The 22,397-nt window shown below is 42.0% G+C and overlaps 1 protein-coding gene across 1 annotated transcript; it reads left to right on the forward strand.

The window, feature by feature from the left end:
* Positions 1-267: 267 nt before the first annotated feature.
* Positions 268-20,648, forward strand: acox3 (acyl-CoA oxidase 3, pristanoyl). Its single transcript, XM_030780182.1, has 18 exons — positions 268-327; positions 955-1,147; positions 1,519-1,752; positions 2,342-2,416; positions 3,749-3,838; positions 5,179-5,322; positions 5,558-5,646; positions 5,969-6,065; positions 7,515-7,697; positions 11,416-11,538; positions 11,903-12,023; positions 12,452-12,574; positions 12,866-12,979; positions 14,943-15,058; positions 17,248-17,422; positions 17,764-17,831; positions 17,972-18,058; positions 19,743-20,648. The coding sequence occupies exons 2-18, from the start codon at positions 980-982 to the stop codon at positions 19,860-19,862; spliced, it is 2,127 nt and encodes a 708-aa protein (XP_030636042.1). The 5' UTR covers positions 268-327; positions 955-979; the 3' UTR covers positions 19,863-20,648.
* The last annotated feature ends 1,749 nt before the right edge of the window (positions 20,649-22,397 follow it).

Below are 22,397 nucleotides of genomic sequence, written 5' to 3' on the forward strand. Positions count from 1 at the left end.
ACATACTGCAACACCAAACCAGAAATAAAAGTAAAATTAAGAACTTCCATCTCATACGGAGCAAGCGTGTCAAAATGTAAAAAAAAAAAAAAAGAAAGAAAGAAAGAAAAGAAAAGAAAAGAAAAGAAAAGAAAAGAAAAGGGAAAAAATGAAAGTACAAGCAGACGAATGGAAACCATACCGCATAGGATCACACTTCACTAGAATTTTTTCACGACAGTGACTGTTGTGCATAGCGGTCGCAGGATTTAGTCGTCATTCACGTCCTGGGAAGTGCGGTAATGTAACAAGGGTAAAGTTTAGTGGTAGCTTTTTGAAGACATTTAGGTACGTATTGCTTGCTTCGTCTCTTCGTACAGATATTCATGGGTTATACAGAAATTTGAAAAGGACATCATATTCGGAAAATTGCGTAGTTTGCAAACGCAGACCGTCAGATTACACTGTTTTGTTTGTTGTAGTTCAGTTATTAGCTGTGGTTTGCTGACCCTGTTGTGTTTATCTCACAAACTGCAACACCCATGTTATTTTCATATTGACAGTTTCCTTTTGTGTAAGAAGAACTACGCAAAAATGGTCTGTAACACTTGTTTCCACTGCACGAAACAGCCAGTGTCTGTGATGCAATTAAGTGCAGCAATTAATACAAGCGCAGCTCTGTCAAACAGGAATTTGAAGACACTTGATATACGTATTTGATCGTGCCGACATTGGACTTGTTTTTAATACCATCAGCGTTTGTAGACATAAAAATCAAATGTGTTAGTACACATAGCAAAGTTGAAGTTTTCATGTGGAGCTGTTTGGTGATTCGCTATTTTCAATACCCGTGGGCTAGCGTCGGCAGAATTTTTTTGTCAAGACCTATTTGTAAACAGCCCATATGCCGTGACGTTAAATGTGCCTAACCCGCTAGCTAGTTCTCTAATAAGGTTGGCGTTTTTCTTCTTCAAGGAATTAAAAAAGTGCCTTTCTGGAAATGAGTGCAAGCAGCTTCACAGAGGTCAGCACTGTCCTGAACCACAAAATGGACGTAGACATTCCGGACCTACCCAGCGGACCTTTAGACATTTATCGAAAAAAAGCATCTTTCAGCTGGAAGGACATGGTGAGATTTCTGGATGGTGAAGAAATCACTGCTTTCAAGGTAAGACTGTGGTTGTTTGTAAGTTCAGAACGTGACGTCAGTACTCATTTATTAGCTGTTATAGGCTAGACGTTATAGAGTCAAACTCATTTCAGGTTTCAGCAGCGTGTCATGGTGTATTTTGTCATTTTCAGTGTTAACTTTTTCTTGATCAACATGCTAGTTATAGGACAGGATGTTTCCTTAATTTGCCAGTGTCTTAAAATGTACCACTCTTGAATAACAGTAAAAATTCATCCTTTATATGCTCTGTTCTCTCCCTCTCTTTCTCTCTCTAACTCTCTCTCACCCTCCTCCTCCATCCCTCTCTCTCTCTCTCTCTCTCTCTCTCTCTCTCTCTCTCTCGCTCCCCCTGCCTTCCCAATGAGCAGAACTATGTGTTCCGGACATTGGAGAATGATCCGATCTTTGCGCGGCAGCCAGGCGAGGATGTCCCGATCGAGAAGGTGCGGGAACTCGCGTTCCGTCGCTGCAAGCAGCTGTTCAAGTACAACTTCCTGACCCAGGAGGATGTGATGGCAAACCCGTGGAAGACCATAGTGTTAAACGACTGCCTGGGCATGTACGACTGGAGCATGGGATCCAAATATTTCCTTAACAAAGGGGTGAGTCAGCCGAGGGGATCTCTTCTCTCCACAACTCCCAGCAGCTTTCAAAAGACAGGGTGCAGTCAACTCTGTCAAACTAATGTAGTGGCACTGGAAATCAGTTCAGATGTAATAAGGGGCGTAATAAGGAGTAGGAGTGTAATAAGCAGTAGAGTCTATATTTTGGGAATTTTGGACATTTCCCATGACCCTCACCTTCCCTTTCTTGTTTCTAGTTTCCCAGTTTCTTTTTAGTAAATTTGGAGATGTTCTTTTGCATTTCATGAAAAGGTTTTTATTCACATATATAATACTGCGTTCTATGTTATCTTCTGCTGTTTGTGTTCTTTTGGTGTCATTACCATTTTGCACTCACCAAACATTAATAGTAACTTTACTTTTACCTGGAAATGGCGTGTGTGTGTGTTGTTGTCATGTATTACATTTACGTGTGTGGTATTTGAACAATAACTTGTTTGTTTTATGTCAGCTCTCAACTATTCATTTCAAAGTGAGCAGTCTAGCATTCAAAATTAGGTCATAAAACTCTTATTTGACATGGCTTACCTCAATGACTTTATCATGTTTGTTTGTTTGTTTTTCTCAGATGTTTGGGGGCACAGTGGCCAATTCTGGATCTCAGAGGCACAATAAATTTGTACAAGACACTGAACACATGATGGTAAGTCGTTTCTGCAGCTTGGGTTTCTTTTTTGATAGTTTATATGTTATGTCTCGCAGCAACTGCAGTGTCATCTCCTGTCAAACGTGTATTACGTGAACACTTTCTGGGTTAAAAGTCCCTGAAGGTCAGTGTCCTAAGCGAACTGTCTTTCTGTCTCTCAGTGTTGCCATGGAAACACAAAGCCAGCACACAGCTCGTTTTAGGGCAATGTTTCTCAGACTAGGGGCCGCGGACTGGCGGAAGCAAAGTGCCAGTCCACAGAGTCCTGCTGCTGTGCCGGTCAAATTATGTTCGGTGCTTCTGTCACTCACCAGGTGAAAACAGTAACATTCTGGAGAGTTAAGCAAGTTCTTGCAGGTGGGAACGCTTAACATTCTAGAATCTTGAATAAAATGTTACTGTTTTCAAAGCAAGAAGTTCAGTTAAGGGGGCGGGACCTGTCAGTTTCCTCGTTAGCCCATAGTTTGTTTTAGGGTCTAGTTTACACTAGCTGTTAGAAAATACTAATTCCTAATAGTAGTCTGTTATTGGTGCCAATTCCTCTTGAGTTATTATGTTGGTGTTTAAATGGCTGAAAACCCAAAGACCACAGTACAGTCCCTTTGTAAATGGGAGAGCTAAAAATTAACCCTGGGTGCATATGAGTTAATAACTAAAATGTTTTTATGCAGTGAGGAGAAGAGAGTTACTCATGGTGCTGTTCTTGTGGAGGGCTGAAGGAATACTTTGGCCTTATGACCTTGAACTGATACAGATATAAGTGCCAAACAGAACGCAGAGTCATCTTTGTATAATTACGTAACTTGATCACCTTTGATCCAGTGGACTTAACAGCTTTCACAGATAAGATAGAAGCTTCTGAATTTCACTCATATGAATAGAAGTGAGAATCAGCCTTTTTCCGACACATGAGAGCTTTTTAGTAAGAAAAACGGCCACAAGTTTGTCTCTCTCATAAGAATACTACCAAGGTTGTTTACAGTGTTGTGTTATACATGCATTATTTTAGGTTAGCATTCTTACAACAGATGTCTGTGTCTTTGTGTGTGAGTGTGTGTGCGCGCGTGCCTGTGTGTATATGAATTTGTGCAGAATCTCTCCCTTAAAATGTGTGTTTCTGTACACATCACCCCCTGTGATTGTTTAAAGATACTGACTCAGATGGTGACTGTTGGTGTGCACTGCTGTTTTTCTGCAGAGTAAAATCAATTTCTTTATACGCTTTTCAAACATGAAGTCCCGTGCCTGATCAGTTGGAGGAGAAGTGGAGAGGTGGAGATGTGACTGGGTGGTTGTCTGATTCTCGGCCTGTCCTCTGTCTCTGTGCAGGTGTTCGGGTGCTTTGCACTGACGGAGCTGAGTCATGGCAGTAACACGCGAGGCATGAGGACCACGGCCAAGTACGACCCCAGCACTCAGGTATGCACCCCATCCCCCACCCTCCCTCTTCCCCAAACCACCGCCCCCCCAGCAGCCCCCACATTCACCAGCAACCCACTGTGCCAAACTGTGTCTGCTCCTGGCAGAGGCAACGTCCCAGGCACCTTGATCTGTAGAACTGGGCCAGATAACAGTCTGTTTTATGTCTCAGTGCAGCATCGGTGAACTTTGCCCTGTATTCCGCCTGCACAATCTCGCTCCTAACTCTCATTACATATGCATGCAGTGTTTGTTACTTCATGTGTTAAATGCTAATTAAACCTATCAGTGTAAGTATTTATAGTTGTCTTATACAATGCAGAGGCCAGTGTCGAGTCCAAAATACGACGCAGCTGTATTCTTCCATGTCTCATTAGCCAGTTATTCTCTAAAATGGGTAACGTGCAGTTGCAAAATTGTGCAACCACACATTGCTTTTATCTTTTCAGATGTTACTACTGAGTTACACTAGTCACAATATTCATATATTCATATATATATATGTATAAATACAAATCAGGGTTTCCGCTATGATTTTTTTTGCCGTTCTGGTGTCCGGAAAGAATTTATTTACTTACCAGTCATGTTTAAATAACAGTCTATTACAAACGCAAATATAACGTACACCTAGGTTGATGAAAGAATGGCAATGACCTCAACATTAGCTGCTAAAACGTAGGCTATTGTGAAACATTTGTGACCTGTAACATCTGTAGCCTGTTTAATAAAAAAAAGGCTAGGCCTACATGGCATCGTATGGAACCTATAGGCTGCCAGGTAACATTTCATTTTCTCCTTTTTTTCATTCCAACAAAATCCTCAGCTGCCGACTTGAAATCAGACGTGTCCAGTGTGTCTTTGCAGCTTGCAATGCTCTTAATAGGCTGTTTTGCTGTCAAAACACAAATGTCCTGTTGAAGGATAGCCCTCATTATAGTAACATTTTGTATGAGCATTACTACTGGGACGTTTTCACTGGCAAGTTTTTAGTTTATCATTTTTTAAAATATATTTTACTAGGCAAAAACCGGTACTTACTGGCTAACAGAAATTCATATATATATACATACACACACACATATATACATAAATAAGTGTGTGTGTGTGTATATGTACACACATACACACTACATACATACATACACATACACACACACATATATATATTTATATATGCTGGTATATAAATGCATGGATGGATTCTTTGTGGTAGTGTGCTTATGTAGATATGCAGTCATTCTAGGTCATGTTGTGATGGTTCATAAACTCATAGTAAAGTTCTAAAGGGGCGTTTAATTAGAGGGTAATTAAGGTAAATTGCATCTGACTTTCACTTTCAGGAGTTTGTGATTAACACTCCGGATTTTGAGGCTGCTAAGTTCTGGGTGGGGAACCTGGGTAAGAATGCCACTCATGCTGTGGTGTTTGCTCAGCTCTACACGCCTGACGGAGTCTGCCACGGTCTGCACTCCTTCGTCGTGCAGGTATGTCGTCACTCCGTGCTTCAAAAAATCTTCATGGCAGGTCAGTGTTAGGTAGAATGTGCGACTAGACAGAGCACTAGAGACAGTTATACTTCAACACTCTCGAAACACAATGACACTGTCTCATTCAAGCAGGAGCATTGACTTGGTCAAAGATATTCCAAATGGCAGCCTTTTTTTTTTTTTTTTGGACTGGATTTGATTAAATATGTGATCATTTTTAAAATGTTGACAGGTTAGGGATACGAAAACGTTGCTGGCCATGCCGGGGGTGATGGTGGGAGACATGGGAAAGAAACTGGGCCTGAATGGAATCGATAATGGGTGAGTACACAACACTTCATGGACTGAACCGAACAGAGCTTGACCGGCCTTAGTCATGATCTTCTAAAACGTACCAGTTAGTTCAAGTAAATCAAATAAATGAGAGGTAGGGGATGAGACACACCCTTGTCACCACAAGGTGGCAGTACATGTTAAAGTTTCTCAGTTCATTTTTACGGGCATGTGAATCATCTTGAGTAGTTTTACATGAATTTTCAGTTTGTTGTGTATTAAAGTTAAATAAATCATATATATTTTTTTTTTCTTAAGATTAAAAGTACCAGACTATTTAGTGTATGCTGTTGTGTTATGTTTTCGACAGGTTTGCGGTGTTTCATAACGTGAGAATACCACGGGAAAACCTGCTCAACAAAACAGGTGACGTCACCCCAGACGGACGATACGTAACACCATTCAAAGTTAGTCGTTCAACATTCATGTATTTGGTTCCTCTTTTTGTTTGTTTGTTTGTTTTTTATAAATTCTTTCTTCTAAGAATGTAACTTAAGGGGGCAGTTCTCTGAAATCTCAACTAAATTGTTAAGCACAGGAGTTTGCTATGGCTTTTCCTCCCCTCTTTGTCCTCTGTTTTTTTCTCAAAGGACTGCCAGGAGCATTTTTACTCGCTTTTCTAAACGATGACCTAACAGCCCCAGTAGTAAACAGACCTTCAACTTGAATGACGAATTCACGTTACGTGCCCTACACGACCATGTCAAGCATTCAGAGCACAGAATAGGCTTTTAAATGTAAATCTTTTTGAAGTGGAGCATGAAAATGAAACATATTAGACTTAAAGTATGTTTATATTGTAGTTTACTATGTTTCCCAAACTGATCCTGACCTGACCTTTATTAACGTGCTACACACTAGCAGTTTGACTAGTGCTAAAAAGAGTGTTAGCTACTGCTAAATATAGGGATGCTCAGTTACGGCAAAAATCTTAATCACAGTTATTTTGGTCAATGTTGAGATCACGATTATTTAACATGATTGGAAACATCATGCATTTATTGAACTTAAAAAAAAAAAAAAAACATGTCTTTTTAACAGTGGATTATCTTAAACTTCAAATATGATTCATCTGAAAAACAAATGAAAAAATAAATGTGAAAAAAAAAGTTAGATAAGTAAACAAGATAAATAATGAATAATATATAGAATATATATATACATTTAAATAAATAATGCGGCACAATAATCATTTTATCTGGATTATCTTGTTTTCATAATTATCGGAAGCCCAAATCGTAACGGAAAATAAAATTCGATTAACCGGCCAGCCCTAGCTAACCACGGATGAATCCCTTTAAAAGTATTCCTATGAATACATGTTCTCTTTCTCCCCAGTGCTTATACAGTGGCTCTGTGGTGGCTTTGCAGCTTCTTTCAGTGAAAACTGCCATGTTAAACTTGTCTGGGTGTTCAGACGTGGGGATGGATGGTAAAGCTAGCGGTAGACGGGCTCTGTTGTTCTAACTGCCATGTTAGATCTGCTCGCAAGAATTCCACCGCTTTACCTCAAACAAACATCGTTTTTTTTACAGGGCAGGGATTTCCTTAGGCTTCGGCCATTCCGAACTGTCGGCAAACTTGTGAAGAGACTTTTGAGAAAACAAACAGAGCTAGGAGTCTGAGAACCAGTCCGAGTTGCGGAGAGGTTCTTAGTAACGCCTGGCTAATCCTTAACATCTCTGTTTGTTTAAAGTGTCACTCACGGATGGATGAATGAATGCCCGTTTGCTCGCTTTCACCCTTGAAAACGCGTCTCTCCCTCTCACGCTCTCCTCCCTCCTTCCATCTCTCCATCTTTCTACCCCTCTCTCTGTCTCTCTCCCTCCCTCGCCTTCTCCCTCTCTCTTTACCAGGACCCCAATAAGCGATTTGGGGCGTCTCTGGGGGCGTTGTCGGGGGGCAGGGTTTCCATTAGCAGGATGGCTGTGGTGAACCTGAAGCTGGCGTTGACGGTGGCAGTGCGTTTCTCCGCCACGCGCCGGCAGTTTGGGCCCAGGGAGGACGAGGAGATTCCCGTGTTGGAGTACCAGCTGCAGGTAAGGGGGTGGCAGCCGCACGCTGCTTCCAGAACAATTTTGGCTCAGGTGTAAAAGGCGCACCGGGAATGTTCGGAGGACAGGATACCTGAGATCCTCTGGAGGATCGGACCTCTGATAGCACAGAGTGTCTCAGTGTTGCTCTCGAGTTTACAGGCAGACTGGAGGTACACAAACACACGCACACAGGCACACACATGGACTATAACATGAAGTATTTGCTAGTTCTTGTGTCACATTATTCTGCTCCTTTTTGATGTCTTCTATACACCAGAGAAATTTCCAAACTAACTTACTTGTATTTCAGTTTTGATTTGTTTGGTGACAAGTGTGTGTTTGTGCTTGTGTGTGCACATACATATTGATTCACTGCGTGAAAAGAGGTGTATTCGGCCTGGAATACTCCTGTATATTCCCGGATACTCCACAGCTTATCGGCTGTATCCGGCAGTTTGCAGCTCTGTTACGCGGCATGGAATACTCCTGAATATGTACCGTGTTTTGGGGTCTGCCTAGAGCCCTTAGTTGCCATGGTGAATAATCCCTTGGGGGTGCTTGGAAGGGAACATTTGCACTTCACACCTTGGGCCACCAGGTATCCTGCAATTGGTCAAAAGTCTTTCTTTGGATTGGTGGAGCAATGTCTTGCCCCTCCTCTAAAACCCTTCCCCATTGGTCCATTGTGGGTCCCCAGAAATGAATTCATATGGTTTATATAATAATAATAATAATTATTATTATTATTATTGGTGGTGGTGTTGTTTTATGTTCATAGGTAGATTGTATAGATAGTCTGGCAAACAAAAATGAATTACACAAATTTTATTATAAATAAAGCAAATACAGTATAATATAAGACATATAAATTGACAATTATATATATATATATATATATATATATATATATATATATATATATATATATATATATATATAATCAATGTACAATATATAACAGAATAGAATACATTAGAACAGAATATACTGTAATATCATAGTATATAATACAAATGCTTTTGGGAGCATAAATGAAACTCTAAATGTTGAGCATTCCCAAGAACAACCCAGCTTCCGCGGTCTCTATTCTGTAGCACCCCACACAGTGCAGACAACTCTGTGCTAGGCGGGAGGACCCACGCTGGCCTTCCATCCAAGATGGCGGCGTCCCCTTCAGAAATTATATCTACTGATGCGGTCCTCCATATGGCAGCCTCCTCCTCAGTTTAAAGAACACTAGCTCTGGCCTTGAGCAGATGCAAAACACAGTGAAAACAGAAATTAGATAACTGAAAATAGCAAATGGAGAAAAAGTCTAAGAACCACTAGGGAAATGATGTTTTGACTTACTCTTCTCCTCCTTTGCCTCGTTCGAGTGGCGATCCTGCCCCCCTCTTTGTTCTCTGGATTCACCCGGTAACTCTTTCGAATAGTCTCAATCGGTCTTTCAGGATGCTAGAGAGAAAAAAAAAGCGGAGAAGGAAGGAAGATTGATTAAAAGTTCGTTTAGAATTCCAAGCACTGCTATGAAACAATCGCGACGATATAGTCTACCAACAAAACACGCTGTCCTACCTTGTCCGTGGATCATATCTGTGCGTGTTGTTTTCAGCATTATGCATTATCCGCACAGCTTCCTGTAGAAGCAAAATTAATACAAGAGTTAAATTCAACCACATTAAGGGATAAAGCAGATAAAGAAATGTGAACGTATCAGAATGCGCGGCAGTCAAAGACGAAAGCCAGAAGGCTACAGAAATAAACTTACCGAAACAGAGTTATTCCCCGCTCGTCTTCTTTTCTCGGGCAGACTCCTCTTGCGCCTCTTTGATGGGACTCCATCCTGTCCAACCGCCGAATAACATTCTCCATGAACGTTTACTGCTGTTCAGACATCTTCTTAAAAATGCATTTAACGGGGACACCAGTTGTTTGTTTTCGTTCGGACTCGGCGTTGGAAAAATTGGATATTCCCGGCGCACGAGTAGCCTCTCCACTCCGCTGTCCGTTCGAAAACTTAAGTGTTCTTTTGCAAGCCATCTTCAAAATGCACACTATCGACATAATACGGAGTACAACTTCTGTAATCCTTCAGTGACTCGCCTCTCCTTACCTTACTACAGGTAACCCCTTCCCCAAAGCAAATTTCGCGCTGCAGTTGCACACAATGCTATTGGTTACTGTCACTCTACGCCATGCACGCACAGAAAACTGATTGGACAGGACTCAACCTTAGATTCTAAGTGGGTGGTTTGAAAACAGGGCGCGTCCTCGTACTGAGGAGAAACATTCCGAACAAACAAGCGAGAATCAACAACAAAAACTCCTATGCCCTGCAAACTTTTTTTTTTTTAAAGTCCTGTATCCTTTGTCCCGCATCCCTCATACTGAGATAATGTCCCGCATTTTCGCTGGTCGTTTGATTTTTAACTGTCAGAAATAAAAAATATATGGATCCATTATTTTACCCGCCCGCACATGAGCATAGTTTCTAATCTATTTTAATAGCGCTGTGCCAAAAGCAGTAAGAATGCAACATAGGCGAGTTTTTTTAAAAGCCTTGCTTTCACCAAATGGCTGAGAGGAGAGCGTTGAGGGCGGTCATCAAGAGTCTGTGGCGGCCGTCAATCAAACTGTGCAGCTGTGGGGCCGACGAATTTCTTTGCTACGACACAAAAACCAAACTTAGTAAAACTTTACAGATATGAAGATAAACGCTGTCAGCCGACGTCATGGTCAAAAAGAAAGGAAAAAGTTCTTTTATCCCTTCTGACCATGCTTCTCATCCAATAGAGATTTTGGCTTGATATAAAGATTTGCGTTGAAATTGTTTTATTTTATGTAATATTTTATTTTGAGCCTTATTTATTCTTATAGTTGGATTTGGTCAGGGGTTCAACTTGAAAGACTTGAGCTGTATGATGCCTGCTGCTTTGCTTAAGTACAGTTGCCTTTGATGAGCCTGTAATGGCCAATGCATGTTGGATGTCTATCAATGCAAGTGTATACAAGTGTTTCTTATACAGTTAGACTGACATTATATCTAAGTTTTACATCATCTCTCAGCATTAGTAACATGTCCCATATTGTCCCACACAAACTTACTACTTGTCCCCCATTTGGTCTGTTTGCATCTGGTCACCCTGTACCTTTGACCCCAAGTAAAGGACAGTTGCATAACCATCAAATATGTAATTAATGAACCTCTCATTTAGACTTTTTTAAATTATGTTTTCAGTGTGTTTTTGTATGCTCCATTTGAGGTGTCCATTGTAATTTAGCTGCACGACAGAGCAATGACATTAAAGGCTACATGGGCCTACCACTGCTATATTATACACCATGCAACACCTAAGAAGTTTGTGTGGTTATCAAAATATCGGCTAAATATTACATATAGGCTAACTGATAGAAAGTTACAGTGAGGAAGGGGGGCAGGCTTCTATACCCAGTCCCACCTAGACCACTGACTGTTATTAGCATTTGAAAGGCCAAGCCATCAGCTAACGACTGTGGTCACGCGGATGCCTGAAAACTGCCGTCTAACAGCTGTATTCGGACATTTGCGGGAGTTTTCAGGTCCGCATGACAAAGTTCTGCGGGCATCCGAATACCTCCGGAAAACAGCAGGTTTAGCGGAAGTTTACTTTGTCAGGATATTTCCGAATACACCACTTTTCACGCAGTGATTGTTACTCATTCCATCTTCTCTCTTTCTTAGCAATGGCGTCTGATTCCATATCTAGCAGCAGCATATGCCTTGGATCACTTCTCTAAAACGTTCTTCATGAACTTTGTGGAGTTTCAGATTGGCCTCCTCATGAAAGACAGCAGTGACAGGCAGGTAAGAGCAAAACCCGGGCGTGACCATTAGAGATCTAAAGTTTGTCACTTTGTTTAGATGATGTTACATTGGATTATTTAAATTGGACTGGATTATTTTAGTCCATCCTGAAATCCTTGACTTTGTGATGGTTCTGACTTAGAGCAGATGTAGGATAAGGATGATCCTTGACTTAAGTGGATTCTGTGTTTGTGTTTGTATGTGTGTGTGTGTATTTATGTGTATGTGTTTGTCTGTGTATGTGTGGCTGTATATGTGCGTGTATATGTGTTTGCCTGTGTGTGTGTATGTATGCATGGATATGTGTGTGTCTGTGTGTGTGTGTCTCTGTGCCTGTTAATATGTGTGTGTTTGTGTTCTGTAGGCTGAGTTGGGAAGAGAGATCCATGCTATCTCATGCAGCAGTAAACCCCTGGGCTCATGGACAGCTCAGCGGGGGATCCAGGAATGTCGCGAGGCATGCGGAGGACACGGTTACCTGGCCAGTAAGATCCAAGTTCCCACCTTAGCCACACCCACTCAGCTAATAACAAGATGATTTGTGTGAGCACATCATTGGTCGCTTTAGTATCAGTCAGATCCCTCGTAGGTTTTGTAGTGTTTGGGTAGCTTGGGTAACTCTCCAGAGATTCTCACAGAGCAGCAAACAAGAACCATTCAGAGGCTGAGATGTCCTCTTCCAGAGTTTGATTATTTGATTAAAACTAACAGTACGTTAAACCAGGTTTCTCTCTGAGTGGTAGACCTGTTCAGGCAGAGTCTCACAGAGCAGGGTTGTGTCTTGTATCTGCTGAACACGGTTCAAATCCCAGTTCTGTCACCGTTGAGCAATTTGATTGGCCAGGGTCCATCTCCCGGCCTCTCTCACATATCTGAGCTACCAGCTGTTTCCCCTTTTGTGTAACTCTGGCAGTGAATCGCCTGGGTGACATTCGCAACGACAACGACCCGAACTGCACGTACGAGGGAGACAACAACGTCCTGCTGCAGCAGACCAGTAACTACCTGCTGAGCTGGCTCCAGTACAGACAGCAAGGTCAGTCTACCCGCACTCATCCACACTGATCCTCCAGACGAAAAAAATCCCTTAAGATTCCCATTCCTTCTGTCAGTGCATGCTGCCCAGTTTAACGTGTTTTTGGTGTGGTTTATTTGCCCATCTAACAGAATTTGTCAAATCCTGCTCAAGCACTTTTATACATTATACATACCATACAATCTAGAACTGTCTTCTTTTTTTTTTTTTAATGGTTCTGCGTAAATAGCTCATGACTTCTGATGAGGGTCAAGAAAGTCGATAACGTGCTTCCTTGTCCTGTGTGTGTAGGGAAAGGGAAGATTGAGTCTCCTCTGGGGTCAGTGGACTTCCTGGAGGACATGGGCTCCATACTGAAGAGCAGGTTCACGGCTCAGTCAGCAGAGGAGTGCATGGACTCGGCAGGTACGGCCCGCGGTTCGCCTTTTAAAAACACATACCACCACACCGACCGTCGGAAACCTCTGATATTATCATCACTACTGCTTGTATGTCGATTATATTTTGTCATAGTACGATAAATATGTGATTTTGTTTGATGAGTGGGACCTGTTGCTTTAGGCAGCACATTTATTTTAGTGTAGAGGGAAAATCATTCTTAAGGCTTGTCTCTGTTTTCATGTGGCTCGCTCTCTTTATGCTTTCTTGTTGTTGTTTTATGTTATCTGGCCATGTTGAGTGTAGTTAGCAGAGGGCATCTTGCTATAGTCCTGACATTTCAGTACTTACCAAGGGAAATTCAGACGCACAGTATTTTTCTGTTTTCTGTTTAAAGAAATAGTTAAATATGAGTGTGCACCTGCACAAACATCTTAAATTTTAACATGTGAGCATACAGCCGTTGTTATAATACAGTCATAATCGCGCTTTGTCTGTATCAGTTCTACAATAGAAATCATCTGGAGAAATAACAGCCTAGCAGTTAGTCACTAATCTCTTTATTTTTTTTACTGATTTCATCACTGTGGACTGGACTAGACTCACACACACCCACCTCCTTCAACTTGTTTCAAAGGGTGGAGGTAGAAAAATTATCTCAGCTAATTGACTAAAAACCTGAAAATGTCTTAATATGACCTCAGCAAAGCAAACCCCACAGAAGTAATACAAAAAAAAAAACTCCACACAACAAAATACAACAGCTGTATTTCTTTTTGTTTGATGGTGAAGTTTTATCTCTCTGAGGAGGTTCCACAGTGAGATTCACAGGCTGAACAGAGCCCTTGCACATCTGCCAAACATCTGGAGACCTCATTCCGCAGCTGGTGATTCAAGTTGCTTAGCAACAGGGGGTCAGCAGGCACTGCTTTTTTTATTGGTGGGAAACAGTTAGCGGGAATATTTGGCCTGCGTCACGCTTTGCTTCGCGACACGCCACGTGTCCGGTAGGTCAAAAGAATGTTTAAAAGCGCGAGTGAGTTTAACAACGTTACGAGTGCGTTAAACAGACAGAGAAATCTATCGAAACATTGTAGCCGTAGTGATCTGGCGACAGCAGGTCGTGTTCGCGGCATACTGAGCAAGACTGGACCAACGACTCCATAAACATGTCGGTGAAATTACGATGCGCGGAGAAAAAAAAAAAAACAACATTAGATGTTACTGACCATATGCAGGTTACTCTACGACACTCCGGGGATTCAGAAGTGCCAGGATCCTGAAAATTCCGCCATGTCTCACCACCAATCACGCGTTAGCTTCAAAATATTTTGACGTTTCCACATGACCTCACACTCTCGCTGTATATGAGTGATGCCGTAACGCTACAGACCGGATCATTAGAGTAAGAAAGTATAAGAAATCAGTGTGTGACCAGTGGCTATTTTCTGACGTAATTGAAAGGCCAGGACACCAGTTAGGTTCCAGGTGTAAAAACTAAACGTTTTCTCACCAGTTGCTCTGATCGGTCACATATGGAGTTGTAATCACATATGGTAATATCTTCAGACAGACGCTACATGTGTAAGATTGGAGCATCCTGCGCCCTGACTCAAACCCCATCAATACTTATCTCAAGACTTTACATTTGTTCTCCGACACATTTTTGGTGAAACCAAAGCCCATGTTCCCCCGTGTGCATTAGCAATTAAAGAGATGTTATCACAGGAAGCCCAGCCCAGGACTCAGGGAGAGATTTTCATAAGATAAAGTTTTTTATTCCAAAAAAAAAAAAAAACTTCCCGCGCCTTTTGTGTCCAAATTTTTTCACAGGTCATTTTAGAAGAGCAGCAGTGAAATGACATAGACAAACAGAGGCCTCCTGTCTGACATGACTGCACTGTAACAGTGTGGGTGTGTGTGTTTGTGTTTGTGTGTGTGCGTGTGTGTGTTTGTGTGTGTGTGTGTGCTGTGGTTTTACTGTCCGCAGTGCCTTTGGCGGCGTATAAGTGGTTGGTGAGTTTTTTGTTGGGGGAGAGTCAGAAGAAGCTGGCCCTGGAGAAGGCAGCAGGTCTGGGAGACTTTGATGCCCGCAACAACAGCCAGGTACAACCTCACTCTGAAATACACACACACACACAGACACACACACACACAGACACACACACACACACACACACACAGAGACACACACACACACACGGAGACACACACACACAGACACACACACACAGACACATGCTCTCTCTCTCTCTCTCTCTCTCTCTCACTACTCTCTGTCTCTCTCTCTCTTTCTCCCTCCCTCATTCCCTGCTTCCACAAAATGAAAAACTGGATTTACATAGGTTAATACATGTTGGTTATTCTGTCTTTAAACTGGTGTGCAGGGATTTTAGTTTAGAGAACATTATCAGCAGTTTTGCAATGTGATTACTGAGATCAGTGCTTTGACATTTTGTCCTACCATCGGACATGTCCTAAACACCTGCTGGTGGAGGATTTTCTGTGAATTATCTCAGTCTTGGCTGTTATGTGTGTGTACCCCACCAAAAAAAGGCCCTTGGTTTTTTTTTCTGAAATGCAGGCAGGACGTTCGCATGTTTTGGTAGCACATGGAGTGCGTGTGAAAGCTTTGCAGGTTTTTGATGACGTCAGTGTACTATAGCTGGACCCAAACAGTCTGTAATAGAATCTTCCGGAATGTGGATCGTGTTTCAACATTTTTGTGTGTGTGTGTGTGTGTGTGTGTGTGTGTGTGTGTGTGTGTGTGTGTGTATGTGCGTGTACACGTGGGTTTTATTATGGTACAGAGACATGTGAGGGGTCGAGAGGAGAACACACATGACATAATGCCTAGAACCGGAGAGAACCTGGAGACTCTCCAGAACCAACTCCACCCAAAAACACTGACTTCACTTGTTATTCTTCAGCTCCCCACCTCCCTACCCTGCTCCCCCTTCTGAACTTTGTTATTCATGTGTCAGTACCCCAGCCCCAAAACTATGTAGAGGAAGAAAGGGAAAAAAAGCCCCAGTCCTGCCAAGAGAGCTGAGCAGCGTGTGGCCGCCTTAGACGCCCCTTTTTGGTGTGCAAACACAGAACGATAGATGAACTAAACAAACGGAGATATCTGTCTCATGTTTTCATTGGTCTATGATAGCTAGCGAATGATTCACATGCATTACAACATCCCAGCACCCAACGATTACACACACACACACACACACACACACAGTCAAGGATTACACACACTATTACATTACATATACTTCACATGATAAGTTGATTTTAACCTCCATTTACCCTAATAACAGTGAGTGCAACAATGAAAACACCAGTTTTCCTCTTTAATGTGGTGTGTTAGATATGGTCATCTCCATTACTTGTAAGTGATAAATGTCCTCAATGAGCGTAATTATTGAAATCCCCAGCTATGAAAAACATCACAAGAAAAGTTCTTTATGAATTGAAATACGGGATCACTTTGAATTCCAAACAGGTACAAATGCATGTGGGGCAGAGCTGTGATTGGCCACAGTGGTTTCACTTTTAAATGAGGTGGATAAATGGTAACTTGGAGTGAAAAGTTGTACTATTTGCTACATCAGAGAGAAATAATAAAAAAAAAAAATAGAAAAGAGATCAAAACCAAGGGGTTCCTCAAGATCAAAATGTGTAGTTTTGTGAAGTTACACCACATGACAATTTCTGAGAGGGTCCAGATGAGGAACACTGTGTGGGTGTGAGGTACGTGATTGGTGATATATCAGTCATCTCTAATGACTGTGAACACCATAAGACCATGAACCTGTCAGTGCGGTGTGGAGTATCGACACTACATGTCATCTTTGGTGTTTTCAGTGACAGAGATATATACATCCAGCAGCATGTAATTAGCATGGTTAAAGACTTGGCTAAAGAATTAGCATGGTTAAGGCCTCCAGTCGTGTACACTCTCAAACTGCCCTTTGTGGTTGACCAGAGATTACACAGCAGGTAGCAGCGAGGTCTCTCCCTCTCTTTCTCTCTCTCTCTCTCTTTCTGTTTGTGTGTGTGTGTGTGTGTGTGTGTGTATAATCTGTGTCGGACGGTGTTACAGTGTCACTGACCTGAGCCCTGAGCAGGCTAATAAACTGATGTTCTGTCCCTCCACATCATCATTCAGATTACTGTACTTAATTAGTGTTGACTGACGTATAAGTACTTTTTGTCTTCTGTCTTGTTATTTTGGAATTTTGATCTGTCTGGATAAGGTCCTACTAACTCTTTCTTTCTCTCTCTCTCTCCTTCTGAAGGTGTATTACTGTCGTTCGTTGGCGATTGTCTTCATTGAGCACATGGTCCTGCAGCGTTTCCATGATTTGACGCGCGATTTGGATACTCCTGCTGATCTCAGACCAGTGTTACAGAGACTCTGTGCCCTCTATGGCCTCTGGACCCTCACTAACCACATGACCATCCTCTACCAGGGTACAACTAACCATCATTAAAAACTCATAACAGTCCTGTACCAGGGTACAATTAACCATCATAAAAAAACACATGACCGTCCTCTACCAGGGTACAACTAACCATCATTAGAAAACCACATGACCGTCCTCTACCAGGGCATAACTAACCGTCATAAAAAAACTACTACTGATACAGCACTACTGCTCTCAGGAGGAGAGCATCACAGTTTTACCAGCTCTCTGTCAGAGATTACACAGAGATACACTTCTCTGTGGTTCCATGACACTGTCTCTGAGACTGTTTTAAAAAGTCTGTATTTTTAATGTCTCTGTTTTCACTGTGTCTGTGTGTCTGTACAGGTGGCTATTTCTCTGGTAAAGAGCCAGTTGACTTTGTCCAGACGGCCATTCTCACACTCTGTGGGCAGGTGAGAACTTCCTCTATTAATACATAAACACACTGTCTCTCTCGCTCTCTCTCTATCCCTACCCCTCTTTCTTTCTCTGTCTCTGTCTGTCTGTCTCTGTCTCTCTCTCACTCTCTGTCTGACTGTGTCTGTGTGTGTAGTTGAAAGATGAAGCTGTGGCCCTGGTGGATGTAATGGCTCCTCCTGACTTCATCCTCAATTCACCCATTGGCAAAGCAGACGGTGAGGTAAGACAGCACTGCTATTGCTCAACGCTCAGCTGAGAAAACACACACACACACACACAGTCACAGTCACAGAAGCGTGACTCAGACGTGATTTCACTGGCTTTTTGGTATGGTCTCACTTAGGAAGCAGAGAAATGATAAAATTCCTGCTTAAAGTTTAAAGAGCTGGCAACTGCTTCAGGTTCAGAGGGATTACTCAATAGAAATAACAGAGCGATTGAACTGAAATTTATACAGCATTAATCTGCCATGAGTCTGCCTTCTTCCTGTGTACATCAGCTAATCGCCAAACATTTCATTAGAAAAATCATAAGTGCTCATTTTGGCAGAAAAGCCCAAAGAGAGAGGATTAGGAAATACTGACGCAGGTGCATAGTATAAAAATAATTGTTAGTGTAACACTTTGTAATAACAGATGTTTTCTGTTCGTTTTGAGTTTACTTAGAGTGTCTCAACAAATTACCGTCTGCCCACGAAGACACAGCGTTGATGGAAAATATTATTGAATCAACTCGGAACCGAGACACCATTTAGTTTTGCAAGGAAACAAAACAGACATCACGTAATTAAATCAACCGTCATTAAATAGATTTTTTTTTTTTTTTTGCTGTGACCAACATTGTCACCAAGCGCAAAACCCCAGTCCTGAAGCAGAAGTAAAATGTCGTTGTTTAGTTTTAGTTGGACATTCAGTCACAGATGAGTTGTCAGTACCCCAGAGGGATTATAAATATTTCTGAAATGTTGGAGGGATGATTCTGCCTGATGGAGACTAGACACATCAGTCACAATGATTCAGACTCAGAGAGTTGGGTTTTTTGACACTTTAGAGTTGTTGCCTGCTGAGGCGTGAAACCGTGGTTAAAGGATACGGGAGGTCTTTAAAGAAAACTCTCCGCTGAGAACAGAAGGCGTTTGTTACGAGACCTATGACAAAACAGCGACACACACACACACACACATGCACAGACATTTTCACCTAAACTCAATCCTCTGACAGGGCAGACTCTCCCCTTGGCCTTATTTATGACTCGGACGGAATTTACTGGAAAAGGGCCCTCCTTTCCTTGGCTCTTCTCTGTTCTGTTCCTGTAAAAAAAAAGCAATGTCTCACTTCTGAAAGCTCACACACGTTCAGTTTGAGTGCGTCCTCCTGCCGTGTCGACCTCGTCGATGGGACTTGGAGCAATCCCCGTTCCCACACAGTTCCTTTAAATGCCATTTTCATAAACATGGAAGAGCCTTCTGGCTTTGGGTTCAGGGGAGTTTAGCTAGATTTGCCAAATGAGCGAAAAAGAATGCAGAAAATGATGGTTAATTAGGTCAAATGAGGACGACTGGAATTGCTCTCAGATACAGACCTAAGGCAAAATTTTGTGGCATTGAGTTACGTACATACATCCCTTGTCTTTGTGGTTGGAACCAGTCTGAACCGCTCTGTGACAAAAGTCGATTAGAGACATTCTCTGAGCGAAAAAAAGTCATGGCACAACGTCTTGTGGTGTAATGTGGAGTTTGATTTTTAGTTTGTGTTTCATGCTTAGCAAACTAACTAAACTGTTTGACAGTTTGACTTTGTGATTTGTTTATTTTTTACGCCTTACAGAGAAAACGTACACACTTACAAGAATGTGACCTTTACACTACAGCTGCTTTTTTTTGTCCTTTCTTCTCCCTGTTTTAGCTCTATAAGAACTTGTGGGCCACAGTTACTCAGGGAAAGGATGTTCTGGATCGTCCGTCCTGGTGGGCAGAGTTCTGCTTCGACAAGCCGGACGTTGGGTGTCTCCGAGCCAAGCTGTAGCGTGTCCCGGGTGACGGGGCCGAGTTTCCATGACAACACAAAACTTTGACCCAAGCCACCCTACACTTTTTTTGATGCTCTAGCCTGCATTCTTAAGTTTCTGCCATTGTATTCATGTGGTGCTCTTGATTGAGTTTTGATTGGGAGATAATCACGAGTGTGGGCGGGACATCTGTGACCCATTAATTCTGCTTTGTGCTCAGAGTGATCACTCATTGACTCCACGCTCATCGGTGTTGGGTGTAATGAGGAGAAAACACACATGCTACAGAGCCTCTCATACTGTAATTGTACAATCATATGCTAAGTATATGAATGCCTGCCTTAACTGAGGGAAAATATCATTGCTAAATGGAAATAAATAATCAGTTATTTTCTGAAATAACTTCACACAGCGGGAACAGCATAGGAACAGCATTGGAATTCCGTTAGATGCAGGGTGATTATGCACTGGCCACCAAAGAGCAACTGATTCTCACAGAATCACCGCACCAGAAACACTTCAAACATTTCACACAGCAGTTTGCTTCTCTGCCTCGCCGTACTGTTTTAACAAACACTAAAAAAATGTGTTATGTGTCTTCTGTCCTTAAACTAAGTCAATGTGGGAAAATGCCCACTTTAAAAGAAGAGAACAGATGAAATATTTTTGTAATGGTGCTCATAACCGTAGTCAGATCTGTGCATGAGTGTTGTTAATTTTGTACATCATAGTGATATATTTAAATTGTAGAAAAAAAAATAATTCATCTTTTTGTGAAAATAATTAAAGAGATTCTACCTGTATGAAAACTTTCCCAAAGATTCATTTGTAATATTAGTTGAACTAGCATAAAACTGGGTCAGGCTTTTCTTGCTCTCTACCATTTCTCACTAGCATCTGAATGAAAAACTGATTTTTTTTTCTTTTTTTTTTTTTGCACAATTGCAACGTGGCTCCCCCTCCCCCTTCCTGACAGACTTGAAATAGTATACCTTTTTTTTGTGATGCATCTTGTCCGTTTTCCGTAATCAAGGATTACTTCAAGTGTTCTAGTTTCAATGACACAATGCACTAGCCGTTTTTTTTTATATAATCAGAGTATGCCTAAGTAAACTTTCAACTCTCGGCGGACTGCTTGCAAAATGTAGATGTTGGCATTTTGAGAGAGATTGGCCAGACTCCTTTTTAATCTGAGGTGTTTAATCTAAGGCATTGTCCTTGAAAATTCAATTACGTATTTAATGCAAAGCTCTCCAAGTTTCTAAACTCAGACTTTAACAATCCACACAATATTTTTTTTGACCCATTTAAAGATTTTAAAAGAATTTGTCCATAAAAGTCCATGCTTGGAGTCTTCCCTCAGACAGCATGGAAATTGTGAATTCTTCCATATGAGGTGATTCTGGTCCTAATTAAAGACCATTCAAGGTTTCCTCAGCCTGAATGTAATGGATTGGCCTTTGTCGTCTGAAGGATAAAAGTTCCACTCGCAGGTGCTGCAGGTTCACGGTGGCGGTGAGGGTTAGCACTGTTCCCTAGGTTCGAATCCCAGCCGACCTTTCTGTGTGGAGTTTGCATGATTTCCCTGTGTGGGTACCCTCAGGGTGCTCTGGAGTTTGCATGTTCTCCTTGTGTGGGTTTCCTCTGGGTGCTCCAGTCTCCTTCCACCACAAAGACACGTATGCTAGGATTAGTACTTGACCAAGGCACTGGCAAAAAGACCTAGAGTTGGGTGTCGGTGGCAGCGGCTGCCCACTGCTCCTCGCTCATAGTGTGTGTATGTGTGTTCACTGCTCTAGTGTGTGTGTGTGTGTGTGTGTGTGTGTGCGCGCCTTGCAGCAGATCAGTTCCTCTGAAACTGTGCATTAGTTGTTTTTTTGTATCTACATTTCTGCTCTCAAGCTATCTGTCTATCCGTCTGTCTGTCTCTTTCAGTCGGTTAGTCCATCTGTCTCCCGTCTGTCTGTCTGTCTGTCTGTCTGTCAGTCCATCCTTATGTCTATCTGCATGTCTATCTATCTACCTAATGACTAATATTTCTCTCCATGCATTTCTCTCCATTTTTTTCCATCCTGCTGTTGTCCTGATATGTTTTTCTTTCTCTGTCTGTTTGGATGGCCATATGTGATTCTCCCCACATTCCACACGTTCATGTAAAAACTCTAGAGAGTGCTCAGGACAACAGAGAGGGGAGTCTGAAGCCAAGTCTGTGTTTGTGTTTCAAATTCAGTTGACCCCCACACGCCGAACAAACCAGACTCCGAGTTCGTGAAAAGCTGCTCTCTGCAGAGCTGAAGAACTTACTGATGTTGGTTGGGTCAGCTATTTGGAGCACAGCGTTTTTTAAACCCACCTCAATTAAAGAGAGAACTCGCTAGCATGCGAACATAACCGTCTCTGCCCAGGACTGAGTCTGCACATGTGGAGAAAACTGCAGTTTAGGCCAAACAGAAACCTCTGAGTCATGCTTTAGTGACAGAGTCACGTATCTTTTTTTAAAGAGAAAATTGGTCTAAAGAAAATGGGAGAGACCACTGTCTCTGGTTTAGAGA

Source organism: Chanos chanos, chromosome 7, assembly GCF_902362185.1.
Source record: "Chanos chanos chromosome 7, fChaCha1.1, whole genome shotgun sequence".
In the NCBI taxonomy this organism is placed as follows: domain Eukaryota; kingdom Metazoa; phylum Chordata; class Actinopteri; order Gonorynchiformes; family Chanidae; genus Chanos; species Chanos chanos.

Coding starts and splice junctions, on each gene's coding strand:
- acox3 (XM_030780182.1), top strand. CDS start 980: ATGAGTGCAAGCAGCTTCACAGAGGTCAGCACTGTCCTGAACCACAAA. Junction 1,753..2,341: donor AATATTTCCTTAACAAAGGG/GTGAGTCAGCCG, acceptor TGTTTTTCTCAG/ATGTTTGGGGGCACAGTGGC. Junction 12,024..12,451: donor AGGACACGGTTACCTGGCCA/GTAAGATCCAAG, acceptor TAACTCTGGCAG/TGAATCGCCTGGGTGACATT.